This window comes from Sturnus vulgaris, chromosome 5 (assembly GCF_052056855.1).
Source record: "Sturnus vulgaris isolate bStuVul1 chromosome 5, bStuVul1.hap1, whole genome shotgun sequence".
NCBI classification, from domain to species: Eukaryota; Metazoa; Chordata; class Aves; order Passeriformes; family Sturnidae; genus Sturnus; species Sturnus vulgaris.
This window is the reverse complement of record NC_142247.1, coordinates 47,066,184-47,080,169: the sequence shown is the minus strand read 5'-3', so window position 1 is coordinate 47,080,169 and position 13,986 is coordinate 47,066,184. Positions and strand designations below refer to the sequence as shown.

The window sequence follows — 13,986 nt, the reverse complement described above, 5'->3', positions numbered from 1 at the left end:
CTCTGGATGCTAGCTGACACAGCTACAGGAAAGAAATCTTTAAAAATTTGTAAAAATACATTTATAAATGCAGTGAGTAAAATTCTTGACTGCAAGCTCTGTGAATTGGATTTGAATGTTTCAGGGATTTTTTTTTCTTGTTCAGTATAGCTAGTGGCAAACATTTTGCAGAACAAATTCTGTGCTCAGTGGCACTGTACTGATTTAGCTGTCTTTGAGTCAAGCTTTCAGTCATCCTCAGTGCACCTAACGGGAAAATCGTTATTATTATTTTTATTGTTACATGGGAGGTGCTGTGAAATGCAAAGACTTTGAGAAATCATCACATAAGAAAATAGATGAGTTTCATGAGCAGTTTCTTGCTTAAGGGTGAAAGTAAGCAAGGAAGCAGAAATTCTCACAATGTAAGCCCCTAGGCTAAAGAAGGACAAAGCAAATCAGAAGAAATGGTACCCATCATCATTTTCCCTCACAGAGAAAAGGGTTATAATATATGGCAGTGTGGCTGACAGGGCTTACTTGCAAGTGGGGAGTCCTACACAATTAGTCTTTCAAAAGGGAAGAGGTAAAAAAAGCTGGTAGCCTTATGACAAATTTGCTAATGTGGGAGCTACCTTAGGACAGCATCTCTGCCCAAAGACCATGTCATTCTTGATAGGGATGAGTCATTTTGACAGGCATAGCTAGTGAAATACAGTATCACACCAAACTGCTTTTTGTTAGAGTTTTGCATCATAAGAAATTATAACTAGTCACAAACATACATTCACTGACTACACATCAGATTAAATTCACAGTAGCAGTAGGGTCACTGTTCTTGACACTCACCAACACAGATTGTTACTTCAAATTATTTTCCTTTGATTAGATCCAAAAGGCAAAATTGTTAGTTTAGATTATTTCAGGCTATTACTTAAGTACAACATTTTGTGTGGTTCTGAACAGATTCTCCAAAACCAGGTTATGAAAGTGATTTGGGTTTTGGGGTTTTTTTGTCATTTCTTACTGCAAACACTGTCTTTTCCTAGGCTTTACATTCTTTGCATGAACCAGTGTACTAACAGGAGACGTGGGTGCATGTTGTGCATTTTATTATAATACTTTGCTTTTCTGGAGAGCCAGGCTGCTCAGTGTTGGTGAAGATGACGATGTTCCTGGGTTTAACAACTGACCTGTTCCAAGGAGTTTTTTATTTAGCTGTTACCAAACCATGATACAAGTCAAAGAGGAAATGCTAATCCAATCACTACTGTTGTTGGCTAGCCAGTCTTTGCTAGGTTTTAAATTAGAAGACAAATGAGCCACAATTTAAATTGCATAATTTGTGATAACAGTCTTTTGTAAGCCCCACTAAAACAGTGCAGAATACACGTAAGATTAGGGGGTTAGTTTACCTCAGGAAGTGCAATGTTTCATTGCCTTACTGTGTGTTATTTTTCAAACTTTTTTAATTGTTTTTTCAACTTGAGCTTATTTAATAAACTTCCCATTAGTGTAGCTTAGCATGAAAACAAAGTACTAATTTGTAAGAGAAAGTGTGTGTTCTAAGTTACAAGCTGCTTTTGAATTAATGATTTTCTAATTCAGATTGATTTTATATTAAACTTCCAAATGAATTAGTCAATTGTCTGAACACTTGCATATTGGAAATTGATTTGGTAAGAAAAATTACAGCTTGCAAGACAAGAAATTCTAAGATTATTTATGAAACAGTAATTTCTGCAGCATAAGGACCAACTTTTCCAAATAATTTTTAATCATATCATTTATGTCTTTAATCTATATTTGATAACTTGCGGTCACTAGTGTGCTTGGGTTAAAATATCCCTTTCTTAAAGCGCAGAAACAAAAGGTTTCCAATGGTTCTTTTGGAAAATAAGCAGTTTAAAAGAAAAAGACAACTCACTGAAAATTAGTGTATAGTCATCTTCTTCCTCTCCCATCACAAATGCTTTTTACCCTTTTTTAAAACACTTTTGTGTAACTGAAAATGTAGCTCCAGACTTACTGCTGTATCACTGCTGAGATCAGGAGCTGTGATTCCTGAGCTCTGCCAGTGGCAGTTGGAGAGATACAGGCTGTGACCTTCCTTTTCCCAGTAACCTTATGTGTAGAGACGAAGCAGCTGAACCACATGCTCAGCTCAAAGTAGCTGCAATTCACTACCCAGGCATTATCAGCCATTTAGAGCAGCCAGAAACAACCTGCCAGGCCATAATCTGCCCCGTGGTAGGGCATACAAACCAGCAGAGCCCATAGCAGTGCTCTCCATCAGGAGGGAGACATTGTGGTATCCCATGCAACGTCATTTGGTGGCTCTGCTCCAAGAATGTTTCTGATAGTCCAGAAAATCCAGAAAAGCCTTGTAAATTGTGATAAACTTCTTCTTACAAAAAAAAAACCTGAACCCTACCAAACAACAAAAAACCCTACACTGGGAAATTGGGTCCTGTGTAATTAGATCCATGTGGGATTTTCTTCACCAGGAAGAGAAAGGTCAGTTAAATGGATGCAGAGGGATCATCTTCATCACGAATTATTATTCTTTATAATAATATTTTTAAAAGGCAAATGTACTGCTTTAACTAATTTTGTTTCAAAAATCTAAAATGCATGCATGAGCTTAGATGTAACATACAGTGTTAGACAGATACGGTGACAGAGGTAGAGAACTGACTTTCCTGATTAAATAATTTTAAGAACCATAATCCTTTTCTTTGCCTGTTCTTTTTCCTCCCTTCCTGAATGGGGAGAGAACTCTGTTGGAAGTGGTATTTTTTCTTAGGTGTTTTTTTGCCATCACTGTGTGTCCATCTAGATTGACCAAGAAAGTGCATTTTCACATGGAGGTCATAGCAGGGAGGTTTCCTCTTTCTGATCTGCAGCTCACTCATTCTGCTCTTGTTTTTGCAGGATTCAGGGCAAATCATTCCTCTTATTGTGGAAAGCTGTATCAGATTTATAAATTTATATGGTAAGCTCTGAAAAAAACCTGTAATTTCATTATTGCCCTTTTTTGTATATCTTTTACATTACTCATTTAGCACTACAGCTTTGTTTTTAAAATACAGATTCAAAGTATCTTAAAAAATAAATTATTTTTTTACAACTCTCTCCCATCTTTTCTCTCTTTTCTCTAGGTCTTCAGCATCAGGGAATTTTTAGAGTGTCCGGTTCCCAGGTGGAAGTCAATGATATTAAAAATTCATTTGAGAGAGGTAATTGGATTTTCATTTATTGGAGCACCTTAATATCTGACATTTTAAAATCTTTAAATTCTAATCATTTTGTTGGCTGTTTAGTCAGATTATCTGTACTGTGTGTACTGCACCTAAAACTTTGCACCATCACGTGCTTAAACGTGAAGTACAATGATGACATGTGCATGTTTTCCCCCCATTATGTCCTAGGAGCTCTAGGATTTTTCTCATTTTGTTTAGACAAGACATATGACTCTTCAATCAACTGTAAACATTAGGTTTTTGTTAATGGTAAATTGCAAATAATAGTTTTTGTATATTTTATTTTAAAGATCCTCAGATAAGAAAGGTAAGGGGTTTAATTTGATTCAAGAGACTACTTAATGAAATTTGTAAGTTCTGTTGTTTGATTGACTGGAATACAAGTGCTCTTTCTGCTCCTTCCCTAAAGTTGCATCACGATCCAGGAAAATAGGGGGGGAAAAAAAGAGTCATTCCATTTTTAATTCCCAAAGGAAACTTCAGCCCCAGAGGAGGAATTAAATGAAAAATGCCGGGAAGTAAAACCAGCTTTTTCAATATCAGTCGCTTGCAACACCCAGCCTACGATTGCTCTGCTAGGACCCAGCCATCCTCCAACTGTGTTAAAGCAATCTTCGTTACAATTTTTTTAAGTCTTACATTCCTTTTTTCTTGAGTCTTAAAAGCTGGGTTGTTTTAATTTCTACAGAAAATTAAAACTTCTGCAGATCATCTGCTAATGACAAAACCCTTGTAGCAAGAAGTTTTGTGACTAAAACCATGAAAAAATATGCAAGGTTTTGCTCCCCGGTATTAGTTATATATGTCTTGTTAAACCTGATCTTTTCTTTGACACGATACATAAAGCAGCTGTTTTCACTAACTGAGTGAATCCACATCCCTCCATTCTGCAGCTTTTATATCTGCTTATTCTTAACTCCTCCTTCTAGGTAGTGTTTTCCTTTAAGATCCATACATAAAGTGTTTCAAAATAAAGATTAAACCTTTAAAATTACATAAATAAAATAGTGCAGTCATGGCTGAGGTTTTGGTTACGTTTTCAACAAAACGGTTGCATGTATTCCTGATGTTTTAACCTTTTAGAATGAAGACACCTTTTCAATTCAATGAGTGATCTAACTCCATTTGTTTTATGTAGGGCTCCAAAGAAAAGTCTGCAAAACTCTCTTCAATTAAGAGCATTTGGCTTTTTTATTTTACTAACTGTAAATCACAACATGTCCATAAATACCTAGCTGGAAGTTCAGGACCTGAGAGATCACTAGATTATGTAATTTTAAGGAATCTTTATTTAGGCTGCCTTTTTTTAGTTTAATCATAGCCTGGGATTTCTAAATCAGTGTTTATTATCTTACTTGAATGCTTGCATTGCCAACTCCCACACACTAAAAACAAAAACCACCGAAAATGTCACTCAAAAATGTTCCATGCAAGAATGCTCCTGGATGTGTGTTTCATTCACTTTATTTACTTTTTAAGGTGAAAATCCTTTGGCAGATGACCAAAGTAACCATGACATTAACTCAGTTGCTGGAGTACTGAAGCTCTATTTCCGAGGGCTGGAAAATCCTGTCTTTCCTAAGGAAAGATTTAATGATCTTATTTCTTGTATCAGTAAGTAGAAATTTCTGTTTTTTCTCAATAGAATTTTACTTTCAGCTACACAGTAGTAGCCTGAAAAAAAAGCTGACTTCACAGATTTTCCTGAGATTATTTATTTGCTGGGTGTAGCAGTCTGGCTCAGTTGTTAGTCATACTCACAGCTGTGGTTGTTCCCTTTTTCCATTAATATACAGTACAATTCTTTGTTTAAGAGGGCAGGAAGAATATCTTTTAGTATACAAGGCATAGTTAAATTTAAATGCATTATTATTTTCCTCTGTGCACTGAGGCAGACAGAAGCGAATGAAGTCATGGACATGCAAACAGATTGTGTTACTTTCCAAGGTTTTCATGTCCCACATCTTGTGGTCAGCACTGGTGAATAAGTAACTAACTGCTCAACATTGTATGATTCTGGACCTTTATTGTGCTCAGCTGAAAACCACCGATCCAACACAAAAAACTCTTGGTTGCAAGGATGGAGGGGAACAGCTGAGTGTTGTCTGCAGGAGAGCCTGCTCTGCCTTCACACACACAAGTTGTAATGGGATGCGTGATTTGTGCACTGCTGGTGCTCATGGCCAGAAACAGAGAGGTTGTAGTAATTTGAAAAGTTGTCAGTGAATGAGTGAATTGCTCTGACATGTGCAAAACCTCTTCCAGTTCACTGACCCCTGCAGGTGTTGAGAGGTGAGGCCAACCCAGCCATCAGTAGAGTTGCTGTTCCCTATGGGCACAGTGGTCAGAGGAGCTAGCTTTGAGGAAGAATTTGCTTTCTACCCTTCCTTTATAACTTGCCTCCTTCAACTGAATGAAGAAAGAAGCAGTTTCACAGGTAATGAGAGCCAGTCCTTTGGGATATTAATTAGGTCAGGCTCTCCAAACAGTTATTTTGGCAGAGGCCTCAGCCCATCAGGCAGGGCCACCAACTGATGGGTGCACAGTGTCCCAGGCTGGCAATCAGATGTGGTTTTTAGCTCCCTATTTGGGGGACGCAGTGTGTGTGGTTTGCTTCCCACAGCGGGAGGATTGCAGTAACTCCTCCTGGAGGTTACAAATTCGTGGATCACTGTGACCACATCTATGTGCAGTGTTTTGTGTTTCATATTTTTTTGCAGAATCTTCTGCAACTGTTGCTATTTACAGACTTGGTGGCACTGAGGAGTCCTAAAGACCTGAAAACCATAGTTTAGGAGTGTGATCCCTGATGCTGGGGGGGGCAGTGTCTTTTTAGGAAGCATAGTGCTGGTTCTGCTTCAGTTCAGCTTTAACTGACTGCAGTGCCCCAGCCCAGAAAATCTCTGCAAGTCATAGAAATTGAAATCTAAAAAAGGATCATTTTGACTGAGTGATCTTCTGCATGACAGGGATGATAGAATTTTATGTAATAACCCTGCACCGGTTTCCATAAACTTCTGAATGAATCAAAGCATATCTGCTGGAAAAATTTGTTGATTTAGTGGCTTTGATTGGTAGAAAATCTATTACATTCTTGGGTAAGCTGTTCAAATGAATAATCACTTTTTCTTTCTTTTTACTATTTTTCTTTCTCAAAGTTTCTGCTGTCAGATTCTGCCCATTTGATCTCTTTATGTCCACATTATTTTGACTAAGCATTAAGAAAAATATGAATGGTGGTTCTTACGTGTGAAGATGTTACTGCAGTCTTCTCTGTTGAAGAGTTTTAAATCCAATTGTAAACTAAATTGTAAAATACCATGAATGAGAGCTCAGTTTACAGAGATTATACAAGTGAATGCTCAGGAGATGCAAAGATACTTGCCCAAAACAGCCTTTTAAATGTGTTCCAAGAAGAGGAGCGTGGATGGTTTCAGAGTTCTCATTCACTGTTGAAAGTGTTGAAGAGGGAATGGGGTACACGGAAAGAGGAGAAGTTCAATGGACTGAGCAGATGTGGCACCTGCACAGGCAAGAGAGATTCACCAGCCTTTCAGAGCATCACTGTCTGAGAGGGTTTCAGTTCAGCTATCCTGGAAAATGTATTTATTTTATTGGTAAGAACTTCAAGAAAAATGGCTGTGAATACTAGATCCTTAGTGCTAGATCTTGTTTTCCATAAAGAATGTCCAACTGTTCCATGTTACTAGAAGGCGATGAATTATTTTCTTGTGAAAGGGTTGGCAACCTTTTATTTAAATAATGGTATCATTCAGCAGAACTGAAATCAGTAACAACAATAGTCTGGAACAAAGTCATTGCTTTTCACAACAACATTTTTAAATGTTTATTGAGAAAGAGGTGTTGCCATGTGATCCTGGTTTAGACTGAGTGTTCTCTGAGTGTTCATGTATCTAGATTGTCATCTCTGTGACAGTTTGTCAAAACATGATTTAATGACTGAGTAGTTCTGCTAGCTTTGACTTCTGCTAATGCTGTTGTCTGAGATCTATTTTCTTATAGATCTTCTTTGGGAGAAGCTTGCGGAGGATGGTTTTGTTGTTTGGTTTGGTTTTCATAAGATTATCGTTATGGGCATGCTGAAATGGCATATCAATGCCTTCAGCACAGGGAGGAGAGTTGCATGTGGATGAAGGTGGGACAAAGGGGGTTTTCTCTTTGAGCACACCGGGGTGAGTTTGCTTTGTGTTGTCACAGTGCGGGGGAGTTTGAATGAAATATGAGGAAAGAAACAGCTCTTGTGCCTTGCACCCAGAACCAGTCCCAGAACCATATGCTGAAAACAAGGGGATGTGTGGCTGCATCTTCTGGTTATCTGAGAAGCCCGAGGTGGAGTTTTTTACAGCTGTATACTATTCTATGTGCTTTGTTAAATGGTGCACCACTTCCAAGGAATAAGAATGCTTTGTGAGGAAAAAAAAGCCCAAAATAAACCAGCATTTCAAAATACACTGTGTTACACCTACATGGTACATACTGTCCATAGATTGTGGGTCTGAAACACCATTTCCATTGCTATATTTTAACCTTAACTCTGGGTATCTTGCAAAAAGGAGAAACGTCTAGGCACAATTTCTCTTTCATTTCAGACTTTGAATCAGTCATAACTCCATTAGGCTTTTTTCTGGCCTCACATGTATCTTGGTCTTCCTACTAATGGGAGCAGGGCCAGACTCCCTTTCTCTGTGAGAACTTAAGTTACTGTAGTTTCTTTAGATCACAATTGATACATAAAATTTAGAAAACTTTCACATGTTTAATTAAGCATTTTTAAATACTCTTAATTCATATTGCATTCATAATCTGAAAAACAGTGGGGAAAGGAATAAACATTCTTTTCAAATAGTTTTTCAAGATAAATGTCAGTGTGTTTTCTTAATCGTTGGCAGAAACTGTTACAGAAGGGGAGAGGGAGAAAGCAAATTTGTAACGTTAATGTTCACATAAAACTGTAAAAGGGCAGAATGTCACACATTTTATGTGGAAATGTAATGTTGCCAGTGAAAAAAGCCTTGAAACTCAAGTATTTAGTTATGGATGTCAGGCATAATTGAGGCTACAGCTGCAAAATGAACCTTTCCTCAGCCACCGAGAAATTCCTTTACATTTATGCATATATTTCCAAATGAAATAGAGCTTTGTGAGTTAATGCTTTCCATGTTGTAAATATAGGGGAAACAATGTGAAATTACTGTGATTTTTATGGCAATTTGTATTAATTACACTCATGAGAACAGTGTTATTTTATTTGGGCTTATGATCTAATTTAGATAAAATTTGGGCCAAGTTCCATGTGCTGGGCTAGAGCAAGCATGAAAGGTAGAACAGAACATAAAGAATCCATCTGATTATGAACCATAATTGTTTATTCTCATCTTAAGGAGTGACTACTCTTGGTCCTAGCAGCATTCTGTAATCCAGAGGACAATCCAAGGTTGGGGTGGGAAGGAGGAGAGTCGCAGTGCGCTTATTTCTCCCCCTTTGTAGAAATAGATTGGGCCAAAGACAAGAAAAGTATTTGTAACAGGAGCTATATGGAGGCAGAAAGTGCAGTAGCTGAGCTCAGTAAGGCTGACTGTAATTCACTGGGGGACTGCAGTTTGTCCTGATGTGAGCTCTTACATACATGACTTACTTAAGTCCACATTTACATAGATAGCTGTGCCATGCAGCAACAGGCACACCTTAGCTATTCAGACTGCCTAATGTCTGCTCAGAGCATTAGTTCTTCATGGTTTCATCTCCCTTGCTTTAAATTTCATAGACAAAAATGGCAAGATGAATGAAAACCTACATCTTTTTTCCTTCTGATTTTTATCATTTTAGTCCCTTGCCACCAGCAGTGCATGTTTACCTAAAGACATAAATGTCATGAAAGCAAATTATTTTTCTGCTTTTCCAGACTATTGCCCGTTACTTAAAAATAAAAAAACTGCTCTGAATTGTCAACTCTCCGTGGAGAAATTTCAACAATATGGGAAATGTTTTCTTTCCTAAATGACAGTGGAGACTGCTGTGTTTGTCCTTCTGTAATGCCTTTTTAAATAGATCTGAAAGAGCTGTAAGTGGCATTGCTGAGTTAGTATATACATATCTTTGAGCTGGATCGGACTCATCTACCAAAATGAAAAGGGGCACAAAATTGTTAACTTCAGCACTAATACATATTCATGTAGATAACTTGTCAGCTGCAAATTGACCATAAAAATTGCATCTGCAATTGTCACTCAGTCCCATTTGACATTCACAAAGTGTGTAAAATATGCATTAGGCATTCACTCTGTTACTAGTAGGCACCACATCAAGTGGAAATAGCAAGTAACTCCCCCCCAAAGAGATATTCCATTGGATTTTATCCTTCAAAGCTCTGGTCCTAATGTAGAGAGGTATCTTACATTGCCATTGTTTGCTTCCTCCTTTGCGCTACCATTGCTAGCGAAATATGCTAACCTTGCACAGCACTGGATGATAATTGTAACACAATTCATTAGTTGCTGACACCAGGTTTCTCCTTCCATATGTTTTGATCAATAATATCTTCCCTTTGCCAAATGTTTGCAATCATATTGTTCGTACTGAGATTGACCCCTGGACGCTGGCTCTTAAGAGAGACTGGTTGAACATTCACAATCCAGAACTGATGTTTCTAAGCTCTGCCTGCTCCCAGGCTGAACCTTTTCAGCTGGATAACCATGTCTCACCTCCAGTGCAGGAGAGGCTATGTGTACGACCAAGTACAATGCTTCATTTACTTCTTTAAATTAAAAAACCAGAGTAGTATCCAATTGGCCCAAAATACTTTGGAACCACCAGCAATTGCTTTCTTGCAAAAGACTTGTGTTCTGCATCACTGCATCGATATATTTGAGTATATTGCCTTTTACATGCTCCGCTGCCTCAGAGTTATTGTTTAATTAAATTTTAATTTACATTTTCCTAATGTTATTTGGGATGAATATACCCCTGTTTTCATTTCTAATTTCATTTTTGTTTATCTGTATTTAGGGGCTCCTGTTAGTAATTGTGTTTTCTCCCCTCTCAGGTTTCCTTTACTCTTCTGTGGTAGATTTTTCACTTCTGATCTGTTTCACTTTAGAGTTACCTTTGCAAAAACCTCATTGTGAGTGACTAGGTGGTTAAAACTGTTATTTCTCCTGGAAGAGAAAAGTAGAGATTCATTGTTTCAGTATGTCTCTGCAGTAAGTGAAGGTGACAGTGCCTCTCCAGAAGAGGTTCCAGTGTTCTTGGAGATTGAAGATCACACTTTTCAAGACTTGAGTGCCTAGGATTTATGTCTATCTGATATGATTGAGAGCCAGTCCTTAGTGTGTGGCTGACAGAGAGGCAGCTGGCTGATAAATACATGCAATGACATTAATTTCATCTGGATTCGTTCATCCAGATCAAGGACATGGAGCATTTGCAGAGTAAGTCCATGTGAGATCAGTAAATAAAATATTTTTCCAAGAGCAATGCACCTCAACAGATTTTCTTGTGGAGCTTGTGATCTGCCTTTTTGGAGGATTTTATGAACAAGTTGAACAGACATCTCTCAGAGGGGATTAAAGTGAAGTCAGAGGCTAAGACTGTAGATTTAAATGACCTCTGAGCTCTCTGTTTTTCATTTTTTTGTAGTAACTGGTGGAGGCTTCTTAGATCCAAAACACCTCAGAAACTTAGATAGTACTATGGATACACAGAAGATCAAATTCCTTGTATTATTAGGATACTTCCTTCCACTCTTGTCTGATGAAAATACATTAATAGTTCTGGGCTCAGGTGCCTGGCTCTTCTACAAAGTGCTACAGTCATGGAACTCCAGAAGATGGCTCCTTCCCCTCCTCTTGTTTCACCCTACAAGTATCTCCTGTGCTCTGCTTTGATAGAAGCACAGTGTTGCCACACCAAACAGCTGCTCATTTTGCTGACAGGAAGCTCTCCTGCTTGTGGGTTTGATCCCCATGGCAGAGATGGGTCTGGTAGGCAGATCTGTCAGACCAGAGCTTCAAAAGTTTTGCTTTGCTCTGAAAACTGGAAACTGGAAAGTAATAACCATTTCACTGTATGATATTTACTTGACATTAGTCTTGATTTGTAGTTGATATTCCCGTGTCCTTCATAGAGATCTCTCTTCCCTGTCTCTCTCCACAGTCAGAAAAAATACATTAGTTCTCAGTGTATTTGGCCTTGCCAGAGGCTTGTCCTCTTGCTTATCTTTGGGAATATGAATCTCATCATATCATTAGAGTAATAAACCAGTTTTCAAATCTCTTGATTTCTAGTTCAGCTCAGCACTTAAATTGCCTTACTAGGACAAATCATGTGATATCAAGCACTTCTGTTTTCTTAGCTGAGAAATGGGTAATGCCCTACCAGGCATTCAGGTAAAAAAAAATCAGAGTAATGAAAAAAGCATCTCCAACAGAAGTACTGTGAGAGGGGAGACGTGTCCAGCTTTCTCCAGCATTGAGCTTGCAGCAACTGGGTCATAGGTTGGATGGCCCTTCTGCCCTGAGGCTCTCTTTAGCAAAGCCAATGGAGGCAAAGCAGTGCTTTAGCTTTTCTCTGCATGGGAAGCAGCAGAGCTGCAAATTCTTTTTGCTTGCATGTAAAAAGATAGCTCTGTATTAATTCCATCTTTCCTGAGTACCCAAACACTCATGTACTGCATGCACTCAAGCAATGATGAAATTCAGCTCCACATTTAAAAGCAACATGCAAACACATTACATCATTACCTAGCTCCTTTAAACCAAATCAGTGCTGGGAAATAAGAGCCTCTTGAAATAATGTGGAAAGCACATAAATTTACCACTTGACAGTAGTTTGGATTTTCAATAAAGGGACTTTCAATGGAAACTGGGTTACCAGGAAAGTACTGGAAACACACACGTCTCATTCAAGCATGCATGGCTTGTATGGCATGTATGGCATGCTTCAGCATGTAGTTCAGGTCACTTCTAGTACTTAGTATTGATCATGCTCCTGGTAGGACAGCTGGGATAGTTCAACACATGATTACACAGCCAGAACCTCTGTACCTACTCTGCCATCTCTGCGCTGCCTACTGGGACTGGTTCCTGACTCATGCATCCTGTCAAGCTTGTCTAGGAATTGCTTGGAAGAATTGTAGTCAGCAGGGTCCACAAGGACACTGGAGAGTGTGATAACTACTGAGTCGTAGTTGCCTGCCAGTATGCCCCATCCTGGTTTAGCTCTCTAGTTTAGATAGAGCTAATGCTGCCATACAGGCAACACACTGCTGGAAGGAGCTGCTGAGCCCACTTTGGGTCCCAGCCCAGTGCATTTCTCAGGTCAGATTTGAAGTCACCAATGACTGAACCTGGCCCAGGGCCAGTCTCCAGAATTATCTGGAGAAGGCAGGACTGTAGCACAAGGCATTAGCCAGGAAAGGCTGTAATGCAGAAGGCAAGTCCTGGTGTTGCATCAAAACTCCACTCCAGCTTCCCACATGCAGCACACAGTGCTGCTGAAGTAGGAATGTTGGAAGATGTATTGGGATGGGAAAGGAGAGCTGTAGTTGCTCTGTGGATCCTCACTGTGCAGGCAGCTCCCAGACTTACGATGTCCCTGCCATGGACACCAGTTCTTAACCAGTAACCAGAAATACTTCTTGACTCATGCAATCCATGTTTACAAGAAACATAAAAATAAGTTTCAGGTCCTATGCTCCACTTGAGACGGCTTGAACTGATTTCCAGCTAGTGTTTGGGTTCAGAGTGACTCATTAGGTCATCAATTGCACAGCTTGTCAACAGTCCTTTCTCCTACTAGCTCTGCAGCAGCTCCCCAGGGACACTGTCCAGCCTTCAGGGTCTCTGCTGGGGAATACATTTTTACTTCCTGCCAAAGTTTTGCTATTCTGCTCCTGCAATAGATACCATAATCCAAATGGACTTCCTTTATGCAAGCAGTGGTAGACTGTTGTCCTTTTGCAGCAACTCTGATGTTTAGTGCCACTGGGCAGGATTTCTCATCTTAGTCTGCTAAGATTTCCCCTAGAAGTTGTTAATTGCAGCATACTTTCTTGGCTCACTTAAAAAGCATTACTGAAATTTGAGGTTGTTTCCAACAGTGTCATTTGCTGTGGACTCAGAAAAAACACTGAGTTAAAAATTGAGATACTGCTTATTCTGAAAAACAGTTCAAGCTTTTATCCCTTCATTGCTCCACTTGCAGCCACATAGTTTTTCTGACCAACATAGAAGATAGTGCATCCTTGTTAGAAGACATTAGGAACTGATGCTTTTATCAGATGATTTTTCCCACTTGAGAAGAATTTTCATGGACTGCTATAAAAGCATTTGAGAAAAATGCAATCTTTGGGTTTCTTGGCTCCATACCAAAAAAATTAAGGCCTTTTTTGCCTATTTTGCCACTAAGAGAGTTACAGCTCTAAAGAAGCTAAGTGATTATATATCTGTTGTGAACATTCAAATAAAGAAAATGCATCTGTATTTGAAAGGTATGGCCAACATCTTTCCTTGGTTCCTTCACGTTATTGATGTACTGGTTTTGTGAGCTGTCAAGCTCAGCAAGTGACCAGCGTTTGACTTAGGCAGATTTGTATCTTCTTTATAAACTGTTATTTTTAAGCTGTGTTGTTTTAATGAGAAGAAGATGAACTTCTAGATCTCATTTTTTCTAACAGGCCAAAATTAGACAATACTGACTAGAGGCATGTGATGATAAAGATTCAAAG

General features: G+C 38.8%; 1 protein-coding gene across 3 annotated transcripts in view; it reads left to right on the top strand.

Moving 5' to 3' along the window:
* The window catches only part of SRGAP1 (SLIT-ROBO Rho GTPase activating protein 1), a 145,369-nt gene that overhangs the window by 112,731 nt on the left and 18,652 nt on the right, over positions 1–13,986 (top strand). For all 3 annotated transcript variants that reach the window (XM_014888581.2, XM_014888580.2, XM_088165657.1), the window contains exons 13-15: positions 2,914–2,974; positions 3,141–3,218; positions 4,722–4,856. In XM_014888581.2, coding sequence (XP_014744067.1) covers positions 2,914–2,974; positions 3,141–3,218; positions 4,722–4,856 — 274 coding nt within the window. The remainder of the gene's footprint in view (positions 1–2,913; positions 2,975–3,140; positions 3,219–4,721; positions 4,857–13,986) is intronic.